Source organism: Monodon monoceros, unplaced genomic scaffold, assembly GCF_005190385.1.
Source record: "Monodon monoceros isolate NGI ecotype Baffin Bay Population unplaced genomic scaffold, NGI_Narwhal_1 Super_Scaffold_13, whole genome shotgun sequence".
Taxonomy (NCBI): Eukaryota; Metazoa; Chordata; class Mammalia; order Artiodactyla; family Monodontidae; genus Monodon; species Monodon monoceros.
In genome coordinates this window covers 34,953,108-34,967,448 of record NW_021703769.1, presented here as the reverse complement: position 1 = coordinate 34,967,448, position 14,341 = coordinate 34,953,108, and the positions used below count along the sequence as shown (strand labels likewise).

The window sequence follows — 14,341 nt, the reverse complement described above, 5'->3', positions numbered from 1 at the left end:
ATCAAATGCTAAATTCTCTTTTACTCTCAAAAGCACAAGGTTATATTCACTATTTAAATTAATTATTCATACTCTAGAAACACACTAACTGTTTGTATTTGGTATATAAAAACTTCATTTGAAAATATCACTTCTTTTTATACACAGGTTATCTCCTTATTACTATTAATCTCAACAACCTCCTTTCTTAAGTAGTCTCAGTAGGAGCATAGAAGCTAAAGGGAAGAATTTTAGGATCGTGGAGAACTGGTGTCAGTCTTGTCTTCACTCTTCAATAGCGACCTGGCCTTCAAGAAGTACCTTGTCATTTCAAAACTGCAATTTATTCATCTGCACCATGGGGGCAGTGGTAGAATCAACCCTCAGAAGCCTGGTTTAAGAGTTAAACGAGATAATCCACGTGAAGCATTTAGCAACGTGCTCAGCACATGATAGGCACTTAAAATTGGTGAAAGGAAGTGGGGAAAGATGCGAAGGAATTCTTGGCAGAAACGTAACTTAGTGAGGTAGAACTAAGAATGTGCTTCTAAAGCATAGCTGCATATAAGGTGCTTGAAGAACACTTCACACACCCTGCCAGCAGATGGACCATAATCCATCGCTACATAAAGACATGGGAAATCTGGGTGATATTTTGTTGTGGCTTCGTAAATTGTCAGCAGAGCCAGATGAGCACTTATGAGTCTCTTGGCCTTCCTTCATTCCTTCCTTCCTTCCCTCATTCATTCTCTCATCACATGTTTCTGGAGCATCTCCTAAGTCCATGCATTTTTGCCCAAGTGATGTTTTCGCTAAGTCAATCATGCTACCTCCTTCAGTGGTACATATAAACTAGAGGCTACTAGTCATGTAGCACAGCTCTCTCATCAGAGTGTTTACCTGGAGCTGGTTGGCTGTGGAGAGCCTGGGAGGGTGGTTTGGGTGTCAGGGATGTAGTGTGATTCATCCCGTTTTCTGCTGGAGTTGTCCTGGCTTCACTTGGAGCTTCTGACTGTGTTTCCCCAGGATCAGCCTAAAATCATAAACATCCTTTAATTTTTCACACTTCTTATGGTTCTTTTGTGATCTTCCTAAACCCAAAAAGCTACATTTGATAGCATTTTCACAACTCATTTGGACTCTGAAATATCACATCTGAAATTGTGCAGAAAGCAGGGTAAAAACAGCATGGTGTTGAACCATGATTTTGGCCAGTTAATTGTATTAAAGGACCTGATATTTATGCTTTTCTATGCCCACTGCTCTTGGACGTGTTCTCCAGCACTGACTCTGGACCTGAGCATGTGATTTGCTTTGGTAAAATGAGAGAGTAGCAAACTAGATATAAGTAGTGGATTGAAAAGCCATTTGCAAATGTTTCTTCTCTTTCTCAGACCCCTGCTATAGCCAGGGAGGATGAGAGCCCACATGGAGGAGAGCTGAGTCATGTAGACAAGGATGTCCTGGACCAGCCAGCCCTGAGCTGACAACATACACTTAAGTGAGCCCACCTAAGATTAGCTGAACCTGGTCCAGATCAACAGAACTGCTCAGCTGACCAAATGACTCATGAACAATAATAAGTAGTTGATGTTGTAAGCCACTGAGTTGGGGGATTGTTTGTTATGCAGCAGTAGCTAATTGATACACTGGTTATAAACATCGATTTTGGAGCCAGACTTACCTGGGTTCAATTTCTGGCCCTGCCACTTATTAGTATTGTGATATTGGGCAAGTCACTTAACTGTCTGTCCCTCACTTTCCTCATCTTTATAGATGGGGATATGTATGTACTGGGGATCATAATATTATCTATATTGTAAGGTTGTTTAGAGGATCAAATAAGTTACTATTCATAAAGTGCTTAGAATAATTCCTGGCACAGAGTAAATTTGTGCATGTTAAGTAAATAGATAAAACATTTAAGCTTGTATAATACTACCAATAAATAATAATAACAGATACATTAAAACTTATGAAATCTCTACTCCATTCCCTCCAGCAGCTAGTCTGCTATGCCCTGTGCAGAGCAAACATTTAATGTTTGAGGAGTAAATGTTGATCTTTATAAAATAATTGCCTCAGTAATTATATACCATTTTAGCGAAGCTTTTCAGGGTTCTGCAACTCTTGTCTCAGGATTGCCTTCTGAGTCCAAGGCAGATTTTACTGACATTGAGGATATCCTGATGCTCTACTTTGTTGTACATTAAGAAAATATATTAGGAAATGGCCAAGAGTCATCTGGAGCTCAATGTTGTGACATTTTGTTATGTAATTACAGACAGTAGATTGCCTTATGATAACATTTTTAGAAAATGTAAGATGAGAATGAAAATAATGACACATTGTCACAAGTGGCTTTTAATCTGTCCCCCCAAAGCATCTTTAAAACACAAGTTCCAACACTGCTTTTGGTGATGGCAGAACTTATTTTAATTCAACAAACAATCCCTGTTTACCTACTACAGCCTGCTCTGCTCAGAGCTGATGGTATTGAGATGTAAGGGATGAGCCTGGGGTCAGTGGCGGGGCAGGGGGCAGAGTGGGGGCTAAGGAACCTAGGCCAGTGACCTTGGCAGCCTGTAGAACTCATGATGCAGAACTCTGTCTTCTGAAAAATGGCTACTTTGAATGGGGAGGTTCTGGTATGTTTGTGTTGTTCAGTTACATCCATGAGGAAAAGTCTCCCTAGAATCATTATGCCAAGGGGAGGGATTTCATATTTTTTGTTCAGCAAGAGATTGCAAACTGGAGGCTTAGGGTCCAACTGGAGTGCACTGAAATGTTCTAGGGTCCAAATGGAGTGCATCGAAATGTTCACCCAATGCTGCCAGATTTTAAAAATAAGGAGATTTTACATTAATAAAATGGATCTCTTGCTTCAGTTGAAAAATCAGATTGGGCAACACTGGGCCTGCTTTCCCGCTCTGGATGAGAACGGAGGGGTTTCTGCCTCTTTAAGGACACTCCCCTGTGACTCATTTAAACTTTACCTGCCTCAGTCGTGTAGGCATTTGGGTTTGCAGGAGATACTTGAGAAGACTGAACTATCATAGATGTTTGACCACACAATTCATGAAGGAAATGCATTTACATTGCACAGGAGAGACTGAAGTAAAGGGAGTGCTGGACAGAGCACTGGGTCATCAGCAAAGTTACCCATTGGCCTTGGTCCTCTGGCTTGACTACAGTGGGGGTAAAACTTCCCAGCCTCCCAGCCATAGGGGGCGCCCGTGGTCACCAAGCTCAGCTGCCGGGAAAACAGGGACAGAAGGTGCTCCTGTTCCATGGGCGGCTGATCTTGCCCATTTTTTATATCCAGGCAGGTTTCTGGAAACAGGTGGGGATGAATCAGATTCTTCCCGGTGTGATAGCTGGCTGAAATTAGCCCTCTGGAAGAGGATAGGGAAGAAGAAAATTTTGATGGAGGAAAGCATGGAGGTGATGGAAAGCCAGCTTCCATGAAGGCAATACTGTGTGGCTTCTTTTTGGCAACTAGGTGTAGTGCCCTGGGGGTCTCAGGCTGGAGGTGTATTCAAAATGAACCCAGCAAGCTTATTTTGTCTGTTCCAGGTTTGCAGGCATTCCATGGGGCTGTGTGCCCTTGGGAAATCAAGTTCAGTCATTAACTTGAATCAAGATGCAGGAAATAGAAGCTCTGCTTATCAAGGGTATGTAAGACAAAGCCCTTACATTGCAGAAACTGATATAATGTATGAATTCAGACATTTTTTAAAAAATAGATAAATGTTGAGGAAACGCACTGGCAAACACTTTGTAGTTACAACTGAGGATCAAGAGATCACCAAAGTCTGGTGCTGGATTTGAGGTAAGCTTTGGAGAAATGCTTGGTCCAGGGGTCCTGGGGATGCCTCCAGGCAGGGTGGACGGCACCACATAACCCTGGGGGTTGCAGGGGCACCCTTGGCACTGTACAGTAACAGGTAGTCAATAGAAATGATGGAAATGAGCGAAATGGACTAGATTTCACGCAATAGGGCAAAGCGAGGCTGTGCCCAGACCTGGAGGGGGAGCTCCTGGGAGGGGCGACTGAATTCCAGCCAATTATTGCCTAGGCTGCGAGGAAAGCTGGGAAACCGACTTTTTGGTGCAATATCTCCCAATTTAAAACCACTGAGATGCCAAAGCACATCTTCAGAGCGCAAGTGGTCCAGAAGCTGCCCATCCGTACCCTCTGCTCAGAGGAGAGAGTTTGCCTGGATTTTCGGGATTGTGTCAAGTCAGCAATGTACCCAGAGCCACCGCTGGAAACGCAGTGGGCGGGGCCAACTGCTCTGCAGCCCCGCCCCGCCCCCCCCCCCCCCCCCCCCCCCCCCCCCCGGGGACCCAGCAAAAGTGGAGAGAAAAGAGCGGGTAAGGAGGACCCTGAATGCTGGGCTAAGGAATTTGGGGCTCCTTGTGTAGACTGACCCTTGTCAGGGACCTCTTAGGATTTTCTGGAAACAGATTTTATTAACTTAGTGAGAATCTATAGTGGCAAATATATCGGACTGATGCTTAAAATATGTTGCTAACAAAGGGCAGTATATACAGATTTGAATTGGCTGTTCCCTATTGGAGATTGACCATAGAAGCAGCTGTAGATCACCGCGAGCCAGACACCGTTACACACGCCAGCTTCGTCGCAGCCAGACAGCGAAGGCAGCCGCTCAACTCCATTATACAGCAAAGAAGTCAGAGGCGTTATTAAAGACTTTACTAAAGACTTGCTAGAAGCCACACTGTTAAGGGTGCGACTGGTGTTTGAATATATGTCATAGTCTAAAGTTTGAATTTTTCTACTGCACTAGTTCACCCTGTATTCTATGATAATAGCAACTTAAGGAACCACAATAGTAACGTTACTGCGGAGATACAGAGATGTATAAATGTAAAGACCATTCTCAAAGAGCTTACTCTGTTGCACTAAAAAGGCATTCAGGTATTAAAAATTAAATTTTTGATATCATCACTGAAAGGTTGAATAATTCCCACTCTGTGGATATGTGAGATGAAATGCAAAAACCAAATTCCTTGCCCCACTCACAAGCATCAGTGGAAGTCAACACTTGTGACTTGCTTTCTCCCCAGTCTTTGTCCAAATATTCTTTTTTATGTGCTTGAATGAAATAAGCCTGAAATTCTTTCGCATTGCACTGGAAATTACAATAGAAACAAAAGAACTAGAAATATCAGTTTTCTCAATTTAATGGTGAGACTCTTGGGATCCAATTAAACAAATTTCAAGGAAAGAAGGTTCAGAAATTGATATTTCACTTGCACCAAGTTTTGCTTAGCTGGGTAGAGAAAAATCAACTACAGCAGAAGTAGGTCACTGCCCTCCAGTGGCCAAATGAGAGTATTACACTATTTTTCCTTCAAAACATGAAACAGTGGACTTTTTAAAGCCAAGATTTTATAAAAAATAATATTTATGTCCTTACTATATCAAAAATAAACAGAAGCGCCTTAAAATATAACACAAGTGGATCAGTAAAAGTATAACTGGAAAGGCCATTTTTACAAGTTTTAGAGAAGGAGGAGATGCCATTTGGTATGCTAGTTGAAAAGATTTCTATCCCAGGCACTGAAAATTTGGATCTGATGATGAAGCAAGAGAGAACTCAAATTTCGGGAATTTAGTGGGGTGGTTAAGATGGTAAGTTAAGGGTCTTCCAAACACCAGAATGTGTTGACTGAGCTACTGGAGGTGTCGGTGTCCTTCCTGAGTCATCTAAAAAGTACAGTCCCTTCCAGGTAGTGGTTAGGATGACAGCATCTTGACTCAGATACTAGATGAGTGAGGGCAAGGGCAAGGTCATCAGTGTTTCCAGAATACTGAGGGCAAGACTCATAATTTCATCATGCAGAATTCCAGTCCACTCAGGACAAATGTGGGCAGTGGATGTGGCTTCATCAAAACTAGCCTTAAGAAAGAGCTTGCTTAAACACATGTACAACTGGTACCTTAAATTTATATTACCTGAATGAAATTAGATGATGTATCTACCCCACATTTCTAAAAATTTCAGAACATTTCTAAAAACTATATCCTGTATGTGTTCTGAAGCATTGAGGGAGGAAGTATGCTAATATTTGCAGCCTACTTTGAAATGCATCAAAAATCAGTTGCAATAATGAAAGGATAGAGGGATTTATAGATGGATATATATGTGATAAAGAAAATGCATCAAAATTGGAATTGTGGAATCCAGGTGATTGATATATGGGTGTTCTTTTTCAACATCTGTGTATGTTTGAAAATTTTTAGAATAAATTATGACAAAACTCTGATATTTTTAAGAGTTTACCAAAGTGAGTTAAAGCAAAAGACAGCTTTAAGGAGCTGAATAAATTCATCTGTTGACTTCAGTTTTTGTCATCATATGTGTCATCATACAAAGAAATCATCAGCATTCACATGGTGTCTCTTTGTTGAAGCCTTAGTGACAGCTGCAAGTTACATACATATGTGTAAATTTTTATTCCAGTCTTTCTCCAGACTTTAAGGACTATGAGAGCATCTGATTTTTCTCATCATTATATCTCTATATTGCCCAGCATGGTGACTGATGCAGCGTGTTAAAAAAAACTTTTATTAAATGAATGCATTAAGACATACACAGTTTGTTTCCTCCTCGTGTATAATCAATAGACGTAGTATCAGTGACAAAATCCTGAAACTAAAGAACCATCTAAATGTTATGTTAAAAAATATTTTTGAATGAATGAATCAATGGGTGAAAAATATGAAGATGCTGCTCTTTCTGTGTCTGTGGCTAGAGAATCTGCATTTAGTTCATAATTGCAACAGCTTATTTAGAAAGAGATTAAAGGGTGACAGCTCTGCTGACTATTTTGTGTTGCCTATGTTACCATTCCTACCAGCTTTAATTTGTTGGAAATATTTTGATACAGTCTCCAAACAAATCAGCAGAAATGAATTCTTTGAGTTAGGCAGAAATCAAGGATTCCTCCTTTAAAGAAAACATGGGCCAAACATCCTTCACATTCATCTTTTGGAAATGTATCTTTTATATTAACTAAGCAAATTATTTGTCAAAGACTATCATCAATCACTCACAGAACAGATTCTGGACAATCCTCCAAGGAGAGTTTCTCCTGTAGCTCTTCCCAGGTTCCTGAGATTGAACTGACATTTTAGAGTGGATGGAATTAATGGCTATTCAATTGCATGTGGGGAGAGCCAGGTGCTTGTGAGAGACAGATGCAGGGCTCCAAAGCATTGGTTCTCAATGTGTGGTCCCTGGACCAGCCTCATTAGCATCGCTACAAACTTAGAAATGCCAATTCTTGGTCTACCTCAGACCTACTGAACCAGAAACTCTGCGGTTGGGCCCAGCAATCTGTGCTTTTAGGAGCCATCCAGGTGATCCCGATACATACTAAAATCTGAGAGCTTTGCTACTCAAAATATGGTCCAGCCCAGCAGCGTCAGCATCACCTGGAATCTTGTCAGAAATGCAGAATTTTGTGCCCTGCTCCAGACCGATTAAATCTGAATCTGTATTGAAACAAGATCCCTGAGTGATCCGTACGCACATTAAAATTTGAGAAACCTTGCTGTAAAGCAGAGTGAAAAACTTTGTCATTTAGTCATGCTTTTATAATCCCTATGGTATTGGTCATGGCATGGATTCTGGATTCATCGCTGTTTTAGGCAGATGAACCCAAAGCCCCTCATTAGAATCCATTGAAATTTTAAAAATTGTTATGGAGGAGGTCTGTAAAAGCAGTGGAATTGAACTGTTCATTGAGTAGTTTTAACTCAAATGAATATATGGTCTTCTCTTGAGATCTCATTTAAAAAGACCCTGGTTCCTCCATTTATTGGCCATTGATACTAAGCAAGTCACTCTATCATTATAAGCAACTGTTCCCTCTTCTAAAACTGGGGACTATATGTTTGTGCTAGTTCAGGCCCAGTTTTACCCAGGGTATCCAATCAAAGTGGCTTATAAACTCCAAAACTGTGTAGAAATGAAAGGGACAGGGTCATTATCTAAAGGCCATTACCTAAAAGGCAAACTTTCTCTTCCTACTTTATTGGATGCTTTAAAGTTCAGGGATGGTGAGAAACTATTGTTTCTGTAAGTTGGTATTTTTTTTCTTTTCTTTCAAATTTTTATTTTAGATCATAGCACATATGTATTTGACTTAAACCTGGAATACTACACTTATGAGTCTTTGCAGGAAATAAATTCATGTGACTCCATAAAAATTTTCTTTAAAATAACATGACATTACTTCTGTGATATATGTGGCATATTTTTATACACATGCAAGTGAAAAGTTAGAATGAAATGGTCCTTGATCTATAATTTAAAAATGTTAAAAGAGAAAATTTCTTAATATTTTTTATCAAACTATGGGACTATCACCATCATTATCAAGAAACATTTATTTAGTGTATGTATTTTTCTAAGTACAGAGGTTTTTTTGAGATATAATTGACATATAACATTATATTAGTTTCAGATGTACAACATAATGACTCCATACTTGTATATATTATGAAATGATCACCACAATAAGTCTAGTTAACATCCATCACCACACATAGTTACAAACATTTTCTTGTGATGAGACCTCTTAAGACCTACTCTCCTGGAAACTTTCAAGTATACACGTGGTATTATTAACTATAGTCACCATGCTGTACAATACACCCCTAGGACTCAGAGCTTTTTTATAAGCCAAAGTATAACCCCTCCCACCTCCCCAACTACCTCTAATATTTGTTTCTCTTTTATGTAAGTTGGTATTTTGCTAAATCATTATTTGAGGAGGAAGAGAATCCAAAATGACCACTAAACCTCATCTTTGATTTTAGTGCCAAGTTCTTGGACAGTGGGTAAAGCATCAAGCTCCCATCTTGGAAAATTTAAATGACACCCAAGGCCTTATTAAGTTTAAACACTCTAACTTTTTGAGAGCACCACCTTGGATTTTTTTCTGTTGGATTATCCTACTGGTAAAGTTCATACCATACCATAGGATCTTTTTCTTTTCAAATAATCGATCCCATTGAAGATGCCCACAGTGCCATACACAGAATTAGGAAATAAATTATTTTAGATAAATTTCAGTTCACTTATAAGAGCATATGAATCTGACAACTTAAAAAAGTAGGCCTGGGCTTCCCTGGTGGCGCAGTGGTTGAGAGTCCGCCCTCCGATGTAGGGGACACGGGTTCGTGCCCTGGTCCGGGAAGATCCCACATGCCGCGGAGCGGCTGGGCCCGTGAGCCATGGCCGCTGAGCCTGCGTGTCTGGAGCCTGTGCTCCGCAACAGGAGAGGCCACAACAGTGAGAGGCCCGCGTACCACAAAAAAATAAAATAAATAAATAAATAAATAAATAAAAAATAATAAAATAAATAAATAAAGTAGGCCTCTTGGAATAAATGAAATTTGAATACTACCAAACAGCTTTTCTCTTTTCAACATCAAAAGAATGTGAAGACCACTCACACACCTTCACTTGTATCATGAACACACAGGTGATAGAGGGCCAGCAGGCAGTGTACAAACCAGCCGAATAGATCCCACATATATAAACCTAACTTACTGAAGAACAAGTTCTATTAATATCCAGTGATTGAAAGGGAGAAATCTTGACATTTGATTCAACAGAAAATTCAATTCAAAGGATTATTATTTAAAGTAAAGGTCTTATAATCTGTGGTCAGTCATCCAGGTGACCTGCTACAGAGGACAGAAAGATGAAAAAGGGCTAGTCCTTACTAAAGGTTAGTAGAAAATTACAGTTTTGTTATTGAGGTAGTGAGATGTGGTGTAGTGTAGACCCTTGCTACTCAAGGTGTGGACCATGGAAGTGTTATCCCATCACCTGGGGCTGGTCAGAGATGCTGAGCCTCAGGCCCTAGTCCAGACCTATGTTATTAGATGGGATCAGCCTGTTATTATGATGCCTTGGTCTGCACATTAAACTTCTAGAAGTGTTGGTGTGGAACATGAGTTCTGGAGCTAGATTGCTTGGATTTCAATCCCAACTCTGCTCCTTAGTAGTTGTGTGGCACTGGACAAGGAACAGAATCTCTCAGTGCCTCAGTTTCTTCATCTGTTAAACGGCAATAAAAATAGTCGTTAAGAAATACGGATGTTTTAGGACTTAATGTGTTAATAAACATTAAAAGGCTCAGAATGGTGCCAGGTACATTGTAAGCACTCAGTAAAATGTTTCTGCACTCCTTGATGTGCTAAAAACAAGTCATGTTCAAATATTGCATTTGGAATATCACATATATTTTGCAGTCAGTACATTGGATATTTACTTTATTCTCCTTAGAGGTGTGTTTTATTTTATTATTATTTTTTATTTATTTATTTTTATTTTTTTGCGGTACGCGGGCCTCTCACTGCTGTGGCCTCTCCCGTTGCGGAGCACAGGCTCCAGACGTGCAGGCTCAGCGGCCATCGCCCACGGGCCCAGCCACTCCACGGCATGTGGGATCCCCCCGGACCGGGGCACGAACCCGTGTCCCCTGCATCGGCAGGCGAACCCCCAACCACTGCGCCACCAGGGAAGCCCTAGAGGTGTATTTTAAAAATAGAAAATAAAAATGTTACTGATGTCTCATTAGTCATCTCTATTAACCACATTAAACTATTAGGGCTGTGGAACATTTTTTTTTTAATTAAGAACTTTTGTAAAGAAAAATATATACACATAGAAAACATGCTAGAAGGACATACACCAAAAGTGTTAACAGTATCTGCAAGATTACTGAGAAGCCTTTTTGTTTCTTTGTTTTTAAACAATATTTTATTTAGGGAAATAACTATAAATATTATAAAGCCTTTGTTATGATTCAGATTAGGCAACCTTCTATGACTTTACTAACACATCATCCTGAATTGTGACTTTAAAAGAGACAAAATAAATCCAGCAACTCAAATCTCTGTTATCCCTTAACTTCCAATTATATACTGGGATTATATATATATATATTTGTAATTCTATCTACCTATCTATCTATCTATTTCACATGATCTGAAACAAATGTCTGCTGTTCAAAGCATGGGGGAATTTTCAACTTTCCTACTTATTTGGTTTGCAAAGTACTCTATGAAGATAATTTATTAGACTGTTTCAATTCTGGGAATATTTTGTAGTCCAACAAAGTCTTTCATTTTCAAATAGAAATGACCTTTATAACTACCAAGTTAAAAGGATTATACTAAAAAAGTCTTTGCTGCTAAAATAGTGTCTCCAGTGCCTGCCATGTCCTAGATATAATTTTCTTTTCAGAAAACCAGTTACTTATTTTCAGTGGCCTCATTCAAACAAACTTACATTATTACAAGACAAGATAAAGGGCATACTGGTGTTCAAAGGTGTGAAATGACTTTCCTCTCCCAGCATTACATGGTAGGGCAAATGACTTTTTTCTCAAGCTTTAAAAATGAAATCAGTTAAGGGTTTAGACATTTCAAAGGAAAAAATTGTATTTTCTCTATTGTCATATGGAATCGATGTGATTCAGTGCCTCTAAAATTATTTCTAAAATTGCAAATGTTCAAATATTCTTTGAGTTTAATCAGCATTACTGAAAATCCTTATGACTATTATTTTTAGAGGAGAAACAAAAATAATGTTGACCTAAAATTCTACTTCTGTATTTTTATAACCATTAGTATTACATTCTCCCCAAATAGCTTTTTTTAAAAAAAAAAAAATTGAAGTATAGTTGATTTACAATGTTGTGTTAGTTCCAGGTGTACAGCAAAGTGATTCAGTTATACATATACATGTATATGTATATATATATTCTTTTTCAGATTCTTTTCCATTATAGGTTGTTACAAGATATTGAATTCTCTGGGCTATACAGTAGGTCCTTGTTGATTATCTATTTTGTATATAATAGTGTGTACCTGTTAATCCCAAACTCCTAATTTGGAAGTAAATTCATGTCTACCATTAGGCATAATTTTCCAGCAGTGTAAAATTTCCCTATAATACTGCATACAACAGAAAGCATTATTTATAAAACTTTCCAGTCTAACTTTAAATTTCATCAGAGAGGATGATATGTATTTATTGGTTCTATAGGATATGATGCCTGCAGTATAAATAAGAGCCCAGAAAATTTTACTCTGGTGTTAAATATTTTTCTTTTTTACATTTCATTTTTTCTCATGTTCAATTAACTCAACATCTTAGATCAAAAATTTCTAAAATTCTATACAAAAAACAAGGAAATAATCATAAATGTGCTCAAAAACATATTTATGTGATGTTCCCTGAAGATCTGTTTAAAATAGTGAAGCACTCAAAATATCCAACAATAGGAGATTGGAAAAATAAATTATGTACATATGTATGATAGAACATTATGAAGTTATTAAAAGTCATGTAGAAGAACATTTTAAGGCATGCAAAATGTTTGCATTAGGTGGAAATAAAAGGTTAAAACACAGATTGTGAATATTATCCCATTTTATGAAAAAGTACTAATTGTGCATAAAAAGATGAGCTACATATATACCCCATATTTACAGTGTTATCTCTGGGTGGCTTGGGTGTTTGGATTATAGGTGAATTATTTGGGATTTTCTTTTCTCATTTTTATTTTAAAAATTTTCTATGATAAGTCTAGGTTTCTTTATTCTTTTGGAATAAGAAAAAGATGATTTAATAAATAATGTCAACTTTAACGGACTTGCTATTAGTTATAGTTACCCAAACAATTTTCAAGGTTTTCTTTTCTATACTGATAACTCTCCATTTTTCTCATGTTTCCCTGAATTTAACCTCTGAACATTCAAATGAATTATGAAAATAGCTAGTTTCTATCACTGTTTGTAATATTGCTGTCATCTCCAATAATCATTAAATTCTATTTCAGTCTACACAGAGGCTTCATATTTTTAAACTTACTTCTATTATTTCTAGAACCTTCCTTAATTATTCTTTGCATAGTGACATCTAATTTAGAATAATACACCAATTATTTTGGGAATATGTATTATAATACATATATATACAGTAATAATAATAATGACTTTATGGCTCACACTACACACCAGGCACTGTGTTAAGTACCTTATGTATTGTAAGAAATCACAAAAGCACTTTGAAAACCCTGTACTTTAAATTAAAGACAAAAGAAAACACCAAATAACTTGATGATCATCTTCTTTTTTAAGTGCCTTATTCACCTTTAATCGACATGAAATTATCTAGAAACTTTCCCCTGAAACAGCAAGATGTGTACTGTTTAATGTGATCACAAAATAAGATGCTGGTGGTGGCTACAGAATGCCAAAAGAGAATGAAATACGAAAAATTCAGGGTATCATATAGATGTTTTGGGAGATGAGGCTGAACTCCATCAAAGTGGTTTTCCAATGTGTTCTTTTCTTCTCCTGAGGGGTGATGTTATGTAGGCAAAGCCAGCAACGAGATGTGGTAATCATGCTTCACGCTGTGCCCAAAACTAGAACACCCTCTCACCTCTTTCTTTACTTCTTCTTCATCTTCCAGCGTCAAAGCTGCCAGTTGTTTAGCTCTCTGCTCCATCAGATTCACATATCGGATTGGATTTGACAAAGCTTCAATCACATCTAAATAGGGAAGAGACATTTTAGATCCAAAGGTCCTGGAGATATTGATTATCCACCATCCATCAATCCATCCATCCATTCAATCACCCATCCATCCATGCATTTGTTCATTATCTATTTACTTACCTATCCATTTACTGATTCACCATCCATCTTCCATCCTTCCATCTACCCATATGACTATCTACTTATCCAACCAACATTTTGGAAATGGACAAGAGTGAGGACCCTTTGCTGAACCCTCAGGAAGAGAGAACTCAAAGGAGGTCATCTCTGAGAGCCAAACTGGACAAGCTCCAACTCAGGATGCCTCAATACTCCAAATTTTATAGTTTATTTTTGAGTGTTTCATCCATTCCAGCAATGGCCCACACACCTGTCTTATTTGGGCCAAATGGTGTTTCATAATGGAGACATTTCACATAAAAAGACTGCTTTCCAAACTGTTGAAAAACTCAATGACTTGGCAATATGGGTCTCATTTGCACATGATACTGTCTAGCTGGAGTGAGTTATAGCTGCCATCTTTGGATGGGGCATGTGCTCCAAGACTGCCAGAGTCTCCACCACTCCCCAGTATCTTGCACTCAGGCCACTTGACAGTATAAGCATTTAAATTTATGATTCCTGGTTGACATCATCGTAAATTAATTCCTCTAATTTAGGATTTCACCCGTGGAAAGGATCAGGGTTCTAAAACTGGCTGAAGGCAAATTCATTGCACAGGCCTAGATAGACTGTATAGTA

At 38.4% G+C, this 14,341-nt stretch overlaps 1 protein-coding gene across 3 annotated transcripts in view; it reads right to left on the bottom strand.

The window, feature by feature from the left end:
• PLCB1 (phospholipase C beta 1) overlaps positions 1-14,341 on the bottom strand; it is a 682,570-nt gene that overhangs the window by 100,568 nt on the left and 567,661 nt on the right. For all 3 annotated transcript variants that reach the window (XM_029220651.1, XM_029220652.1, XM_029220653.1), the window contains exons 23-24: positions 13,485-13,594; positions 880-1,012 (exon numbers count right to left, since the gene is read on the bottom strand). In XM_029220651.1, the coding sequence (XP_029076484.1) occupies positions 880-1,012; positions 13,485-13,594 (243 nt within the window). The remainder of the gene's footprint in view (positions 1-879; positions 1,013-13,484; positions 13,595-14,341) is intronic.